Here is an 18,943-nt window from a genome sequence, read left to right as displayed (position 1 = left end):
AGTTCCTGTACTTCCTTCCTTTAGAGTAATAAGGAGATTGAATTGGGATTGGTTAATGCTAGATGAATTTGTAAAGGTTAGCTTAAAATAGCTGAAATTTATTGTGACTATAATCTGTTACAGAGTTTGCATAATTGATTATAATCCTAGTCATTTCAAGTGTAACAGTACTTTCTTCTTAAAGCTAACAAGACTCCTGATAGTATTTAGTGGCCAAAAAAGGAACTAGATCTGTATCTTTTTGCAGCAGGTCTGCAGAAGCTCCTCACCCTGGGAGACTACTTGAACATACATCTGCAGTGTACCCTTGTGGCAATGAGGGCTAATAGCATACTGGGCTGCATTATTCCACTCCTGGCAGACTGCATCACACAATACTGTGTTAAGTCCCCACCAGTATGACAGAGCAACGAGCAAACTGGGGAGACTCCCACATGGAGCCATTAAGATGGTCAGGGAGTGGGAGCACATGAGGTATAAGAGGCTGAAGGTGTTCTGTTTAACCTGCAGAAAAGAAGGCTTAAAGGGGGCTTCTGATTTCTTCCTGCTTCTAGGAGGGCTAGAGACCAGATGATGCCAGATTCTTCTCAGAGGTACACAGCAAAAGGGCAGGAGGCAATGGTCATATGTTGCAGTGAGTCAAAATGCAACTGGATGGGGGGGTGGGGTGCAGAATATCACTGTTAGAAGAGTTAACCATGGGAGCAGGTTGCCCAAAGAGGCTGTTGACTCCCCTGCCTCAGAGGTATTAAAAATCCACCTGGACAAGACCCAGAGCACCTACATTTAACTTCCAAACAAGTTGATCCTGCTATGAGTAGGAGGTAGGACTAGGTAACCTCCAGAGGTGATCTCTGACTTGCAATCTTCTGTGATTCTGTCTTGCCCAGTCTTAAACTGACACTTTAGAAGGGATGAGGTCACTTACGGACCCCAGGCCAGACCTTCTAGCCCGATGTAGAAGTCTTAGATTCTCTAGGGCATCTCAGATAAACTGAAGGCCAGGCAGGGAACACCAAAGTACATATAATGGCACTAGACAACCGTGTTGGCAACTGAGTCATGCCCCATTTCTTTAATTGGTCCTCTCACATTGTCCTCTGCCCAGATCCAGTAGGCATGGATAGAATACTCCTGGAACACAGTGCTCGAGTTGACCTTGTGAAAATACACTCATAGCTTTCCTAAAAAAAAAAACTAATTGGAGGATGAAGAATTATCCATTATACAGAAGATAGAGTGGTTAAAGTATTCACTCAGGGATGAGAGACTCGGATCAGCTCTCCTCTCTGCATACAGGGTTTCAAATTATCCTGCCTCATCTCCTTTAGTGCTTTCCTTTTTCACCTTACCTGTCTGAGGACTGTGTGTTTCACCTTTTCCTGTTGAAGTTATTCATAATGCAACAAAAAAGGCCTGAGAGAAAAGGTGATACCATAGCCTTTTTGTCAAGTCACTATGTGAGAAACTTGATCTCCTATTCCTGCCAGGGTTTCTACATACAGTACTCCATTTTACAGTGAAATACTTAATGGGTTAATTTTTTTATATTTAAATACAGTATTTTATAATGATAATACCTAGATTGATAAAGACACTTAGTTACCTAAATCATTCTAAGAGGAGAAAGTACTACCACCTACCACCTAAATACCTAACACTAGGTTGCATTGCCACTGTCTGCATGATCACTGTCTGCAATTATCATTCAGAACCAATTTTTAAAAGATCTCTAGAATTGTCTCCAACCATGAAGAACAACACAGTGTAAGAAGTGCTGACAGTAAGGCGTCCTTGCTTTGATCTGAGAGGGCATAATTGTTGCATCCATTACATAAAAGGAGAACTGAGAGAAGAGGAAACAGGAGCAGCAAGTAGTCTATTAATATACTAGAGATGTTTTTAAAGGTGATGCAAGTTGTATGATATGAACATAAAATGTATATATGCAACATGCCACATAGTCTCTGTAATAATGAGCTTGTTCTAATAAAAGACCAGGAACTACTTCCATACCATTCCATGTGAAAACCTGACTAATTTTATGCCTCTGAAAGTAATGACTTTACATTTATTGGTATTGTATTACCCATGGAACTAGAACTGAATCTGTAGGAGTATTACATTTTTAATACACTTTTAATGAGATCTTATTTTAAGTAAAGTGCTTTAATATAACAAAAATTAAGTAAAAAATGGAATTGCATAGCAATACCTCAAAGCTCTCAGGATTTTTGCTTATATTCAACACTTCAATGATTCTAGGTGGTAGGAGAAGTGTGAAACATATAGAGTAGGTGACTGCCATAGGTTATCAGAAATAATGGGTAGTAGAAGAGAGTAAGAAAATAAAAGATCTGAAATCAAATAAATAACTTCAGTGCTGGAAAGCCTTTTCTTTCAAAAGATCTACAGACACACTACACTGCAAGTGCTTAGTACTTGACAGAACTAACTGGATTTGAACAGTCTGGCTACATGTTAGGAATTTCATTTACGTTAAGTCTTTGTGGATATGTATTTTACGGCAGGCCCTATTTTTCATAGAAGATTCTTTGCCATCTCGTCCTTCTATGTTTGTGCTTGCCTGGAATTCAAAGGTTGGGTAGCAGTAGAAGGGAATTTATTTAAATGCTTTTTCACTGAAATGGACTCACTGAACAAACGACTGGAACAACTGGAACAATTTTTCATTACTTAATGTGGCATCCTCAGTGTCAAGAGGTATGTGGTGTGATGTGATGTGATGTGATGTGATGTGATGATCACATAGGAGGTCTATAACAGAATGGCACATGTTAAAGGAGGAAGTATAAAGAAACAGTGGGCAATTATTGGTCAGCCTGACTAGGAAGGATAAGTGATTGACCTGGAAATTCTAGTGATGCCTCTGGCAGCAACAGAAGAACGCTTCAAATGCTGTCTATAACCTGCATTCAGTCGTGTTACATTTTTAATTCTAGAATTTTTTAATTCTTATCAATAAGTATGATTATATAACATTAGTTGAATTACATGTAGTTAATATACTAGGGCTGTAAACAAAATGCTTTTAGGAATTAGGAGATTAAAGTTTCAGATATTGAATTTGGCTGCTGTTTATGAGCTGAAAATGAAGCTTGCTGGCATCAAAATACAATTAATGTTATTACAATATAGCTAGTGCATGTGAGTTGTGAAATACAACTAAGAGAAATTAATGGCTAGTTTTGGTTACATAAATTAATCCGTATTTCTTTAGAAGCCTATTTTTTCTTTTTGAATGTTGTTCCTCATATACTAAGATGTCTCATCTCTAGCATGAATAAAACATATGCTTGAATTTGGTTTACCCTAGCATTCCCTCTAAAGATTTAAAATGCATCATTTATTATCCATAGCATTCTTTGATAATGATGATTATCTATAGGATAATCCTTGTGCTGATTTACTGGGGCATTTGTGTTGAGAAAACTATGGACCTAAAGATTCTTCTTAAAGATTTACTCAAGTCTGCAAGAACCAGGATCAGACAGGAGAGAAATCTGGATGCAAATCCAGCATGCACAAATCCATGAGATGTAGTTTCAGAGAGTCACCAGTTAAGACTAGTTTGGGAAGTATATAACGTGCAGTGAGTGCTCTCAGTGCTTGTAGCATTTTTTCTTATTTAAGTCTAGCTTCAAAATATAATGGGCATAGTTCAAAATGCACCTGTCATAGATCCTGCCTAACTGCCCCTCGACATGGTTAAATTCAAGTTTAGATTCTCCTAACTCTTGTGAAGAAAAATGTTAAGAGCCATAGGCACCAAACTTTTCTTTTTCAGCAACAAAAGTCCCTAAATACCTTAATGAGTCACTCAGTGCATGATGAGAAGCATCTAAAGTTTGAAAGTGTTCAGTATGTAGGAATAGACTACATCTACATTAGCAACTAAACCAGGCCAGGACCCACAGTCTGCCCCAGGGGCAGATGGCATGGCACAACTCTCATTACACAGCTAAGCCCACTTCCCTCCAGAGGTGGAGAGCTTCATCCATCCCATCTGCGAGGAACAGCCCCTGGTCAGGGACATTGTCTGGGAGGTAGCTGTGTGGCACAGGTCGAGATGGTGCCAAGGAGCATGCTACCAGGTTAGCAGACATTGGCTATGCTTGTGTCTCCTCTGACTTTACTTTCTCTAATTTATTGGTATAGATGTACTCACTAGCTTGCTAAAACTTACTGCTCAGCCATGATGAGCACTTTTTTACAAATCCTGTTATACCTCTTGTTCTTCTAGCTAAGGAGATTTTTCTCTGTTTTTCCCATATCTCATTATTTTATGGTAGGAGTCCCTCAATTTATCCAGTTGAAGGTGTTTGCTTTGCCTGGAATAATGACATATTAATTCAGTCGAAGAGGAGAGCCCAAGAATGAGCTTATGTGGTTAAATGTTAAAAACAATTGGCTGGGAGTGGAAAGGCCAAATCCCATCCTTGTTTCAGTCACTGTGGGAATGAGGTCAGTCCATACATGGACCACTTTAATTAAACTGGTATATATTTCATCTCCAGTTTTATCAGTATGATGTTCTGTATGGACACCATGCCTAAAATTTGCATTAGAGAGGACAGCTGAGAAAGTCAGTCTGTACAACATGCATTTGTTTACTTTGGTTAGGTGAGAGAAAAAAAATTTGTTCCAAGGTATGTAGGTACTATTTAGTGTATATATATTCACCCTGAATTCAAACAGTTAAAGCAGCTCCTATAGCTTATATCTATTTTCTTTTGTCATGTCACATCTCTCTGGGAATTAATCTACATTCCATAACAATCCAATTAACAAAGACCTGACAATTTTCTGGCAATATGCAGATGTACAAATTTTAAAAATCGATTCATGCTGTTTGAGGTAGTTCTTTCCTGTTCTTACTATAAGAAACATGAAAAAATCTATCTTTGACAAGATTGCTTGTAAAATAGATTCAGCAAATTAGCAAATCAAGAAGATAAATCTACTCCTAGACGAGATCAAGTCAGGACTTGTGCAAATCATGTCACACTTCTCCAGTTCTTTCAAATCCATTGTTTTTTCCAATGCTTTATAATCAATGAATTTCAGTGTCTACCAAGGTGCTGAGAAGGAAAGAACAGAATTGCCACTATTTAGGCCCAGCAATTTATTTTCAAAGCTGACTGACTGCCTTTGTACCAAGGAAATCAGTAGATGCAGAAGAATAGATACAGTATCTTCATCATATTATTCTTCTGTGATCACGTGTAAATAGTTAGCAATTGTATATAAATTAATAGTATATATTTCTGAGTAGCTCTGTCGAGATATTGCCGCATATTGTTTGCAGGCTTGCACAAAAATGGTTAGAGCAGTTTCTAACTAGTATTTTAAAGATTACCCACACAATAAAACCTCACAGCTTAGAACTGAGTTTGTGGAGGTTCTTGGGCACCTACTTTACTTTAAATGTAAGTCTTCACTCTTTTAAGTAATAAATATTCTATGGCTATATAAAAATATTTGCTTCTGGCATGCCAGACCTACTAAAATATTGACAGCACTGAAAAGAAAAATACCTAACCTTGTCATAGCCTACAGAATAAGCATTCTCATTTCTATCTCATTTACTGGGTCTAATCCAGCAGATATTTTAATTGTACGCTTTTTAGAATGAACTCTGACAATAAGCAGCATCAGGAGAATAAAAGGTGGTAGCACAACTTTTCTCCAGCAGTCCTACACCCAGGATATTGACCCTGGAAGCTAGACACTTGAGTTCCCTTCCTGTTGAGGAAATAAAGGCTCCAAATAGTTCCTTCCTTTTCTATACAGTGTAAAACATCTTCAACAGAAGAGACCACGAATTAATCCTAAATCCCTTCCAGCAAAGACATGGTACCCTCATTGTGCCTGAATCACTTGACCTGTATCATGTCAGGCAGCAGAGGCTTTAGTTTGTGTTTCCCACACTCGTGCTGAGCACTGTAATCATGGTGTTGGATGAATGGGAAGGATGAGGAACTGGCCTCTGCAGCACCACTAAAGTTGATAACAGCCAATTTACTTAGGCCTTTGATTTGTTTGAATAAACAAGGATCTGCCTACAATAGCATTACTGCTGTTGGGCAGAAACAGGAACAATAAAACACCTTAGCCAAGATTTTCTGGGAGAGCATTTATAGGAATGCATCTTTCCTTCACTTATGCAGGACTGCTTCTTTTGCTGTAAAAACAAACAAGACTGTTTGAGACCTTTTCACGGAATGAAGGTATTTTCTGAACTCACTTTTTGCAATACAATTCTCAGAAATAAAGCCATGTGCTTCAAAGGAGCTTCATAGAAGAGCCAAACTGAGATCAGTAAGGCTGTGCCTGGGTGCGCATGTCCAGCAGAGTACAATGAACTGCAGAGTTCAGCCCTCTACCCTGACCATTTTCAAGTAGAAACAGTATTGGGTTTCATGCCTTAAAATTGTTGCCCTAGTTTAGGACATTATGGCTTCTATAGCTCTTTTCATACTTGGGAAATTAAAAGCAAAAGTTTGCATCTGCTGAGTGAAGAAATAAGCACTTGTATAGGACTTTATGGAATGCCTCTCTCACATTAGCTACCGTGCAGATTTTAGGAAATACCTGGATGTATTTCTCACAACTATCAATCACCCATCACCTAATGAAGAGTCCTAATCCCTTTGAGAATTACTGCCTGGAAGAGATTTAATGTTTATGGGAGTAGGCATGGTAAGACAGGTACTTACTGAGAAGGAAGCAGCTCAGTGCCTCTCGGTCCTATGGACGGTCTGTGAATTACCTTTATTCTGTAATTCTGCGAAATAGACATTCAAACTTATGTGATGCGAATTTCTAATTGATCAGGTTATTAGAAAGAGGAATATTAAGGGTTTGATTTATATCCATTTACCAAGTGAACACTGTAGAACAGAACGTTTTACTGAATTAGGTTCTGGTGATATGTAGACTCACACATAATTATTTTAATTTTTGGAGTTCCAGATCCAATTGCAAATACTCTCGCTGCTTTTTGAAACTAAGACCATGATCTGTAACGTTTATTAGATATTTGGAATTAAACTGGCATTTGTTACGAAGAGCTGAGGATCCTGCCCTGATTTGGGATGTTTGTCATTTTAAAGTGATTGAGCCTCCCTAGTTGAAAAGGATGATGCTGTATAGACTTCGATAATTAGTTTCTACTTTAAAAAAAAAAAACAAACAAAAACAAACCCAATTTATAGACTGATCAAAGAATCTTACCAGTTTCAACACCAAGAACATGATTTTCTTGATCAATTCTTGAGGGTTTTCCTAAATTCCCTGGATACACAACTTGAAGGCATGACTCCAGTCACCATTTTGAACAACAAATTTGATAATGTAAACAGACTTACCCAATTTTGATACTTACAGGGCCACTATCCTTAGAATATCTGGGTGCTTTATGATACATAATGTACTTGAATGAGTCACTAAATTATTAAGACTGCATTTCAAATTATTAGCAATTTATATAGAAAAGTGAAAAAAGCTCATTAATTATTCCATTATTCTACTGTGCTTTGCAGGTCCTAAAATGGTAGAATTCCATGGTCAGCAATTTCAGATCAACTCAAAGGATGGCAAGCCACTTTTTACAGTGGATGAAAATGAGGTTGTCATTGGCACAGATAAACTTCGAGTCACAGGTTTGTAACAGTTTAAGAAATGCCCAAATAATAGGCACAAGAAAAGCACAATAAAAATGGCATTTTTAAATACATCATTGTATATGAACACAAGTTCTGGTTTTGCCTCATTAAGAAATTGAAATCTGAAGATATTCCAACCTTTTTTATAAAATAATCAGTAAGAACATTTAACAGCAAAATAATAACATGTATATATAAATATGTATATATCTCTGTGTGTATTCTATTTTAAAGCCATTAGTGATTGGAACTGTACTGGTGCATTTCTTTCTGAATTATTTAATGTTTCCTATGAACACCATTAACTGAGGCTGGAAAAATTCTAGATGTTCCAGTCTGAGTTTTATTGAGTTTTATTTGTGAGCACTTTTAGTCTCTCTCTGATATTTTTATATGGTTTTATCTTTCAAAGTGAAAGCCACTGTATTTCTGTTTCTGTGTAGCATATGTGTCACAGGATGGTATTTGTAGTATGTTTAAAATGTCATCTGTCAAAAGACAAGTTTGTCTTGGGCTATTTCTGCAAATCACCAAAGTACTCATTTACAAAGTAAGATGTCAACATTATCACATGAAAAGCTGTTTCCTTTCATATGACCTTCATTTTCCAGGTGTAAGGTTGCATTAAAACAGATACCTCAAGGTGTGATTTCTCGTTAAGCGGAACAATCCATCAAAGGAAATACTAAAATTATCCTGTAATTTGTTATCAGTTACATTTTTAATGTTTCTAACCTCACTGCAACTATCATGTTTAACTTATGCTAATTAATGGTGTCTGAAATCTTGAGGTCTTAATATGAATGGATATATTCATATTATTTCACTGTGTAAAACTATAAATGTGGAAGAAACTCTACAGTTAGTGTTTCAAAGCCAAATTTAAGTTATAATAACTGCATTAATAAATTTTGTTTAGGCGTGAGGGTCTTATCTTTTTTTCCTTTTTAACCAAATTGAAATTACAACTTTGTTTATCCAGGAAACCATATCAAAAAATTATTGTTTGCCCAAGGGGTGCTAAACTTTAATAGAAAAACATGTTTAACAAAGATATGAAAAACTGCATAATTGTTAACTGATTTGGAAAAGGTCTGTCTCTGCTCGAAGTAAGTAAAAATCATTCATACACACATTGAAATTATTATGCTAAAACATGTATTCTGACTTGTCCAATATTATTCTTTACACTACAAGGATAATTGTTTACTTTAGCAGATATTGTAAAAAGACACATTGCCTGTTTCTTTTTTACACTGCAGTACAATTTAAAAGCAAATCCATTAAAGTCACTGAGGTTATTTCAGGGTAAAATTAATATAAGTGAGAGGAGTTTCATGCCTACTTTGCTTCAAATTAATTTATTAAAATTGTGATTTAAGTGATACTATTAGCATAATGGATAAATTAGTAATACTTTGCATACTGAGATAATTTTTAAAACATTTTAGATAAAGAACAAGATCAATGTGAAATAAAATTTGAAAAGTTCATACCATAAGAACAGACTATGTCAAGTTTAAAATAAACAAAGAGCATTTTGCAGTTTTTTATGTACAGTATAGTGAACTAATTTATTTTACTCCACCTTATTTATGTGAATTATGAGAAGCTCAGTAACAATTTGTAAGAAAACCTGACAGTTTTCAACTAAAATATAATACAGCAGAGTGCAAATGTCTGTGATTTATGTTATTTCAGGAAAAATTAAAAAGTCTAAGAATAAGCTAATCCAACCCAACGCCTCAGGAACTCATTTTTCAACAATTTGGTATCTTTGACCTCATACTGTTGCAGTTCAGACATTTTCTGGCCCATGTGGTAGAACAAAATAGTGGCAGACACTCTCCGTTCTCCTTAGAAGAGCAAATGCCTGGGGAAAGCCATGGTCAGCCAAGTGTCTCAAATACCCCACGGGGTCACAGATGGTTCTAGATGCCCATGTTCAGACAACTGAATTGAATCCCCAGGCAACACAATCAATACTGCCTAGAGCATGATTCATCTCACCTTGAAGGAGACACCTAGTCCTAGCATGCAGAGAGTTCTTTGGCTGACCAAATGCAGTTGTCTACTTTAGGATGAGCTCAATGGCTTGCTCCCTTGAATACAGTGGCTGAGTTCAGATGCTTAAACATAAGCATCCAGAAGTGTTTGAAACACCTTAGGGTATGTGAGACACCACATGGTATCACTGTTCCTACAGGAGGCACTTCCTTTGATCATGGCAGATGGAGGCCAGGGAGGATGCACAAGGGTATTTTAGATGACAGTAGGTACATATGATTAGGCAACTAAATTCTGTCTCCAGCTCATCTGTGGCACCTATGGAGTCAAATCCAGTTGGCAGCTGGTCACGAGTGGTGTTCCCCAGGGCTCAGTGTTGGGGCCGGTCCTGTTCAATATCTTTACTGATGATCTGGATGAGGGGATTGAGTGCACCCTCAGTAAGTTTGCAGATGACACCAAGCTCGGTGGAAGTGTCGATCTGCTGGAAGGCAGGAAGGCCCTACAGAGGGACCTGGACAGGCTGGATCGTTGAGCTGGAGCCAAAGGTATGAGATTCAACAAGGCCAAGTGCTGGGTCCTGCACTTGGGTCACAACAACCCCATGCAATGCTACAGGCTTGGGGAGGAGTGGCTGGAGAGCTGACCGGCACAAAAGGACCTGGGGGTGTTGTTTGACAGCGGCCTGAACATAAGCCAGCAGTGTGCTCAGGTGGCCAAGAAGTCCAATGGCATCCTGGTTTGTATCAGGAATAGCGTGGCCAGCAGGAGCAGGGAGGTGATAGTGCCCTTGTACTCGGCACTGATGAGGCCACACCTCAAGTACTGTGTTCAGTTTTGGGCCCCTCAGTACAAGAAGGACATTTTGTTGCTGGAGCGTGTCCAAAGAAGGGCAACAAAGTTGGTGAAGGGTCTAGAGCACAAGTCTTCTGAGGAGCAGCTGAGGGAGCTGGGGTGGTTTAGCCTGGAGAAGAGGAGGCTGAGGGGAGACCTTATCACTCTCTACAACTACCTGAAAGGAGGTTGTAGCGAGATGGGGGTCGGACTCTTCTCCCTAGTAACAAGTGGTAGGACGAGAGAAAATGGCCTCAAGCGGCGCCAGGGGAAGTTTAGGTTGGACATTAGAAAAAACTTCTTCACCGAAAGGGTTGTCAAACAGTGGAACAGGCTGCCCAGGGAAGTGGTTGAGTCTCCATCCCTGGAGGTGTTTAAAAGAAGGGTGGACGTGGTGCTTGAGGATATGGTTTAGTGGTGGACTTGGAAGTACTAGGTTTATGGTTGGACTCGATGATCTTAAAGGTCTTTTCCAACCTTAACGATTCTATGATTCTATGACACTATACATCAGAGACACTGAAGTGTATGAAACTGAAGCTCAACTTAGCCCATCATGACAATTACTGATACTTGCAGGAGTATGTACTCTAATTACATCCTCTCTTATATTATTTCAGTAATGATTTGCATCTTTTGCAGAGAGTTATTGAGCTGTTATAGAGGTATCGAACATCAGCATTTTGTTTTGGTAGGGTTTTATACATTTAGTTGGCATTGGTGACAGTGAAACCCGCCTTGTAACAGTGTGTTGGCTGGCACAGAGCTGATTGCTTTGTAACTAATGTTATTGTCATGGCAGCAGTGAAGTGACAGCACTGGATGGAAACAAAGTTCTGCACAAATGGCTAGAGTCCTTGGCTGTAGCAGTCCTGTTTTTCCACTCCCTTGCCTGCCCTGCAAACTTGCCAACTCGAGGCTGTCCATAGGAGGGACAAAATAGGCCCAAGTAAATTAAGTTATACACAATAGAAAAATAATTAACATTCAGGAGTTATAAAATGGTCTCAACTTCTGAACAAAAAGCTTTTTAACAAGTGCAAATAATAATTTATATATCATGACTGTTGTATAGGGTAACATTTTGGTGATGAGTACATAAGAAATTCATAGAAGTCACTTGCTTACCCTCCACTCATCTTGAAGAAAAGCTGGCAAGGCAGAGGTGATTGGTATCTTTATGGAGAAGTGTATTTTATCACCCTTTCTCCAGTTTACTATCTGTCTTGCTTGCTTGTCTTTCATAATGTCTTAAAAGTATTTGCTGAGTATTGTCAGTGATTTTCTAGTGCTCTGTTCTATGGAAAGGTTTTCAGTTTGAGTAGCTTACGCTGAAATGCAATGTGGAGATGTGTGTTTAATTTAAACATTTCTGCTCAGAAGGTAAGTACGAGACAATTTGAGGGCATGAATAAACATTCCGTTAGACTTTGAAGAGGCAGATAGTCCTTGCTTGATAGTGGAGGGGGGTGTTAATGAAACTTGCTGACTTCAGTCCTCTCACTAAGAAAATTAATATCTTGATCTTGTGGTTTTTAGGATTAAATTATGTTATATTCATAAACAATATACTATAAAATAATAAATATAGTAATATTAATATCATAGTTAATGTTATTTCTTTACAGTATAAAAGATAAAGTAGGTAAAGAGGACAAGAAATCAATTTAGGGCCATTTTCCCAAAAAAATTGTCCTGAGATTTTTTTTTTAGTGTCATACTCCTCAAACTTAATGCTGTTTGATGAAGAAATTTTTCTCATAAGAAGGCAAGGTTTTACTCTTGCTTAGAGGTGGCAGCTCTGGAATATGTAAATAAGCCTTTTCATCACCACCACCCCTCTCTCGAGCATTAGCACCGATGTTTCCTGTTGGCTTTCTTCCATTAGCCCCTATCTCCCTGCAAGTGATACTATCTCTGTTAGCACTTTCCTGTCTTTCAGAGCAGGGTGTTGGTTTTAGGAAGTAGGAAACTGAGGCTGAATTCCCTCCTTGGCCCAGGAGACTTCAATCCTGCAGTCCCACCTGCCAGAACAGTGCTCTGTAATGCCAATACAAAATGTTAGGTGCTCAGCATGAGGGGACAGCTGGGAGCAAGCACTCTTGATGTCTGCCAGCAAAGTGAAGCTCTACCTCTGGCTACATGGTCCCTCATTTCTTCTGCTTTCACAGTTCACCTTCAAAAAGTGAAGCAGAGGGTGAGATTCTCAGAGTCATTCAGTCTCCTCCAGTGAGGAGGGAATGCTCCAATGACAGTGCTGTTTTATAAAGGCATTTGGAAAGATTATGTTTAATTAAAACACTGTATTGCTGGGATTTACTACTGACTCCAGTGCTGTTAGTTTGCAGGCTGAGAACGAGCAGTACAATTGAGCTTTTCTGGGGACTTTGGTCTCTCTGGTCACTCTCTGCTTTCTCTGCCTTGTTTCTGAGCCACAGTGGTGCTTAGACCAAGGAAGCTGCTGTCCCGCACCAAGAGACAGGAGCAGATCCCTAAAACAAGGGTCTGGTTTATTTCAAACAAGGCTTCAGCAGCCATGATTGCACTCAGGCCTCACAAATCTCTGTTTGCATAGATGTTTGCTCCACTCCTCCAATCAATTTTGCCAGGCTCCTCTTGCTGTCATTTCTCTGCATGTATCTGGTCATCTGTAATGCAAAAAGTCGGACTAGAAGAGGCATCTCATTTATCAGCTCACACCCCTTTCATAGACAGGCAAATAGGCCATATAATTTCTTTTATAATCTTATCAAACTATATCTCAAATGCAAACACTACTCATTTTCATATCACCAAATGTGAACTTATGTCTAAAAGGTGCTGTAAGAGAAATACAAAAGGCTGTATAGAAACAGGTTCCAGAGTGAAATTAGGAAAGTCTGTGAGACAGAAGAGTTCCCTCCACTACCATGAGCTCTTCCTTCCTTGTGCCTTGCAGCTCTGCACATCCCTTAGCAAGACACTGTAAAGACACCTTTGGCACGCGGCATCCCACACCTGCTGTGAGGTGCCCCCACCAGCCTGTCAGCCCACTCACGAGCAGGCTGCAGATCATGTTTACAGGATAGCTTTAAAAGTGGCCTCAAGACTCAGTAGGGCATTCTGAATTTTAATTACAAAGAGAGGTAGTTTTCTGAGTAATGAAGTTTAGGAACGTTGTCAAAGCAAACCATTCAGGATCAGAAAATATTACTAGACAAGTTAGTTTGAGCTTAAATAATTGAGAAGGGAGCTTATGTATAGAGAGGTAAGCCTAAACCTGGATGACCTAATAAAGTCATATTTGCAAAATAATTGAGATATTCCTCTATTAGTGACATGTCCTTTACTTTCCTGTCACCTCTTCCCCAGTGTCTGTGTCATCTGCAATCATCAATAATTACTTTTTTTCTTCCAAGTCCATGATAAAATATTACATCACATTTGGCCCCACTAGTAGCACATCCCCTCACTCATCGTTTTCTGTTTGCAATTATATTTTAAGACCTATCAGTCAACCTTAATCCATATAATGCATTCCAGGCTGATTTGTGTTGCTCTAATCTCTTAATCAAAATGTGATGTGGCATCAAAGTAAATGCCTATGGAAGTTTATTACACCCATACTATTACCTTTATCAGCCAAGCTTGTCATCTCATTTACAATTCAAAGATATAAATGTATTTAATAATGTCATACCGAGTGCTATACTGCATACAAAAAAGGTGCAAGTAGTATAGAAGATGGTGTTTAATTAATTTGCTAGAGGACCTTAGAATTTTGTGCTTGCCTTTCATACTCTGGTACTTCAGTTTCTTGACTTTCACCTGGGTGTCTATGAGAAACAGTGCAACTGAATTTCTCACGGTTTTCCCTCAAGCCACAAGTACAAGTACTTAGAACCCTTAATTCCACTTTTAGTCTGTTTTGGAACTACAAATCCATAATTATGAGTGATTGTATGGATTTCTAAAGATGATAAAGGAATTACATGAAAATCAGGCAAAGCACAGAGCAGAGATTTTCAGAGTCTGCACATGCTGGTGATGTCTAGCATGGAGATAAAACTCACCAGTTGAGTTTGAGACACATCTTTTCCTTTTGAAGTAATTTATTTTGTCAGCAGTAGCAGATAATAGACTGTGTTCATGTAGTTAAACTACTAGGCTCCACTTACCTTTTATTACTCTCATTATTACTCTGATGGGTCGATATGCCATTCTATAATTCTATGAACAGCCATTAACATTATTTTTGCAAAACATTAATGGAAGTGATTATTTCCTTCCCTAATCTTTCTAATAATTGGAACAATATGGTTTATAGCAAGTGGACTTAATAAAAAAATAGGTTTTTTACACACAGACGTAACAGGAAAATTATAAAAATGCAAACATGAGACTAGATTTTTAATAGCAGTAAACTAGTGTCATATCATTAGGTTCCATGAAGCTGCTCCAGTCTGCACTGGCCATTTCAGTGCTTTCAATCTGAGGATTGTATCTATAGTAATGACATACTATAACATGCAAACAGTTAAGGTGCTTTACAGATGTGCCACTCAAAATAATTCATTGGAATAGAGGCTCCTCAGGAAGGACAGGCTGGAAAAGCGAGGTGGGAGCTGCCACTCCTGCTGCGAGAGCTCCAGGACAGGTGAGGAGCCAGCTGAGAGCTAATGGGTCAGGGTTAGAGGGCAGATCAACATGGGCAACATTGTGCTGGGTGTGTATTGCAGACCACCTGTTTCAGAAGAAGTAGATGAGGCCTTCTTCAGACAACTGGAAGAAGCAAGGTGATAATTGATATGTCTTTCTCTCTGGAATATCAGTGTTATCAAATGCTCGACCTTTCCTACAGACCTTAAAATGAGATGGAAATGGATCTTGTATCCAGAAACAGTGCCAAGATCCTCACTTTGTGGCACTATTCTTTAGATGTAGAGAAATTGGCACAAAGTCAAATTCTATCACCATGGTCATCATAGGTAAGGATATGCAGCAGTATGAAGTTTCATACAACTGGCATTATAAGAAGCTATGCAGCTTATCTAAGAATGGGAATTCACTTCATTATACCTCATCCTATGACACATTACAGCTAAGCTGGTACTGGAAATTGCTGAAAAAATTTAACAACTGTCTAATGGAGAAGGAAAGGATTCCAAACCATACCCAAGTGGAAGAGCACACCATAGAACATATGTTGGTATAGTAGATGCACACGAGTAAGAAAAAGGAAGGAGAAAATAAAGGAAAATTAAAAATGCCTTCCAAGGTTATCAAGCCAAAATATGCATCCACAACAGCATTTTGTTCAGTCAGGACTGCACTTCTGCTGTAGATCTGATGGTTCTGATAGTTCTCATGTCCCACTGGTTTATACCGTGGAGGAGTCAGGGAGTGAATACAGTGGATTACTTTTGTTTTGGCTGAAACCAAACTGAGAAATGGGCTCCAAGAATGCATTTACTTAATCAAAATTGCAAATATGTTTTAAGTCTACAGGATGAGACTAGAGTTGGTTCAAAGTAAAACCCCCTAAATCTGTGTAGTATGAGCAGCAGTTCTATAGCACCTAGTGTATCCTCTGTAAATCCACCCTTTTCAAGTCACATTACCTCTTAACGTAGACATACCTAAAGACTTCCCAGAACTACAATTGGCAGATATTTATATCAAGCTATCTCCCCTGATAAGTCATGTATTTGGAGATTATTCAAAGTTACTGACAAGGTAAGTCTTTTGTTAGCACAGGTAGTATTGTGACAGTATATATTTCACTGAAATTATAACTCATTCACTGTGATCCAAAATGAAAATCTGAGTAAGGAAAACAGTGAAATTCTTGCTTTGCTAAGAATTGACAGGTTAGACATAGTGGAATGAAGGACAGTGAGGGATCATGATATATTCTCAAAGGACCACAGTGTCGGAAGAATCACATTTGAGGCAGTTTCTGCTCAAAAAAAAATCTTTAATTCATTGCCACCTCTAGCTGGCAAGTAAACTAAGTGAGAAGTTTTGACAGATCAGTGTATCCCTGCAAAATATCTTATTTGTACCAAATCAGCATTTTCTGACAAACTTATTAAATACTTCAGGGTTTGGGTTTGTTTTTTTTTCATCTCCAATGTGTAAGGTTACCGCCTTGTAACACCCACCAGCACAAATACAAGAACAGGAGAATAATGGGCTATGTCCAGCCAGCCATTAGGTTTTATCTTGCAAAATAATCTTAATGCTAATGAAGAAGGGTTAAAGCCCTGTCTAAATTAATGACTTTTATGTTTTTCCAGTGTTATATCTGTGCCAGTTAGCAGATTCCAGAAAGACACATCTATTTAAGTTGATGAGGATATCGACAGCTAAATAAAATTTAAATAAAGTTTAGAAATCCATGCTTCCTTGTGGTGAAGTGATTCAGCGTGGTAATCCTTATATTTTGTGCACTTTTGTTCCATCCAAGCTAAGGAGATTTCATTCTAAGGAATCATTATTTCAGCTAGAGCTCTTCTCAAAAAGCAGCACATTCCATGCTTTCTTAGGATGTCCTGAGAACTTTCCCCTAACACTCATGAAATGACAGTCTTCCTATCAGTTGGCTCGGCAATGTATTCATTTTTAATGGTATCTCTTGATTCGACTTTTTTTCCTTTTACCATGTTCTCTGTGGTTGCCCACACTAATTTATATTATCCTTTTCCCTTTATACCACATCTAATAGCATCTAATACTACATCTACACCATCTACACCATACTTTCTGATCATCCATTTCCTTCCCTCTGTCTGATTTTACACATGCTTTCACACTTTTTCATCCCAATCTCATCAGGTCTTCCGGACAGAATGCAGAAAAAACCACTTTTTTTTGCACATATATTTGCATTTAATATGTTAACTATTATAATATTAATATTTAAATAAGCATGCACACGCATGCATGCATATTCACCAGCCTGCAGCTCAAGAGTCTTAAGAGTTTGTTTCTCTAGATGGAGTCCAGAGCACTGATTTAGGGCTTTCTACAGCCCAGAATTCTTTCCTGAGGGTAACTGCATTCTGTTTTAATTCAAAGAGCAGCCAGAGAAGCCATCTCTAGCCATATCCTAGCTATTAAAATATAGTACCTTGCTACATATTTCCCCGAAAAGTGCTTAGATATGTGAATCCTCTAAGCTGAGGATCACTCAACCTAAGGACTCCCCAGTTTTGGACAAGTGCCTTCACAAAGCCAGATGAACAGAAGGTGAGAGACTCCACCCTTGCATGCAATATTTAGGCACTTCATTAACTGCCTGACCATGATTTTTTTTCCAGTCTGAATTGCTGTCTTGAACCTCAGCACCTTGGACCTAAGTTGAAAATTTACTGTTGTGCTCTTTTAGGCAACCTGAATTACTAAGTGAGTTAAATGTCCAGGACCTAAAATTCATGTAAGTCCTTATTTGGATTTATTCTCTAAACATTCAGGCTTGCTTCTATTTCACACTATAAATTCTGAGAGGAGGACCAGCATCCACGGCAAGCTGCACTCTGTGCTATGAATTCCAGTCTTGGGAATTGCTTTCTTTATTCTTACAGCTTTTCTTGCACAAATTAACTTAGAACCACAAAGAAAGAGTACATTGCAAGGGTGCAAACGCTAGATGCAAAGAAGAAAAAGCAAGGTTAAAAGTAGGTGGACTACAAAGAGAAATTAAAATAATGTTCTGTGACAACAAAGCCATAGACTCTAATTTTCAGGAGGATACTAATATCAATGTGATGAGGCTACATAGTGGCTCTTTAGAGGAAGTATCTTATGAACAGTTCAAGAATCTGCAGCTATGAACTACATCTGGGTTCTGGAGGTCTGGGCTTTAAGGTGTATTTGCCTGCAGCAGCACAACGCAAGTAATCCTTTTGTACTGACTTGCTTTGACCCACCTACACATGTACCACACAGAGTTTCTTCGCCACTGAAATGAAACTACTTTTATTTCAAGAGCTAAACTGTCTGATCCCATAATCATTACCATTTTACCTGCATAAATACCATTTTATATTCAGCAAGCCTGCCTAAAAATAGGGGGAATTCTTTGTTGAAGCTACATGTCAGAATCTGTGCTATGTATAGTCAAAAATGATTATTTAATTTAATGTAATATTTGCAAATGTAATTTGTAATGTAATATTTGCAAAAGTTTTGTCAGATTCTAATTGTTTCTTTTAACTCGTATGGAAGTTACATTGTAAATATCTTATTTACTTATTTTGTTGTCCCAAGGAGTTTAAAGTTCCTCTGTCTTCAGACTTTTTAGATTTAATTCTAAGAATTTACCCCTGTACTTTTACATTTCCTGTGCATTGTGTTGTTCCAATCAATACTGTGAGAGTAGGACTGAATCTATACTATAAATGTCTCATTGATTGTTAATATATGTTTTCATA

The 18,943-nt window shown here is 38.2% G+C and overlaps 1 protein-coding gene across 8 annotated transcripts in view; it reads left to right on the top strand.

Moving 5' to 3' along the window:
- SGCG (sarcoglycan gamma) overlaps positions 1-18,943 on the top strand; it is a 144,729-nt gene that overhangs the window by 100,539 nt on the left and 25,247 nt on the right. For 7 of the 8 annotated variants that reach the window (XM_064441152.1, XM_064441151.1, XM_064441150.1 and 4 more), the window contains one exon: positions 7,566-7,685. The exons of the other annotated variant lie outside the window; for it this stretch is intronic. In XM_064441152.1, the coding sequence (XP_064297222.1) occupies positions 7,566-7,685 (120 nt within the window). The remainder of the gene's footprint in view (positions 1-7,565; positions 7,686-18,943) is intronic. 8 annotated transcript variants of the gene reach the window in all.

This window comes from Phalacrocorax carbo, chromosome 1, assembly GCF_963921805.1.
Source record: "Phalacrocorax carbo chromosome 1, bPhaCar2.1, whole genome shotgun sequence".
Lineage (NCBI taxonomy): Eukaryota > Metazoa > Chordata > Aves > Suliformes > Phalacrocoracidae > Phalacrocorax > Phalacrocorax carbo.
This window is presented reverse-complemented; position numbering and strand designations above follow the sequence as displayed.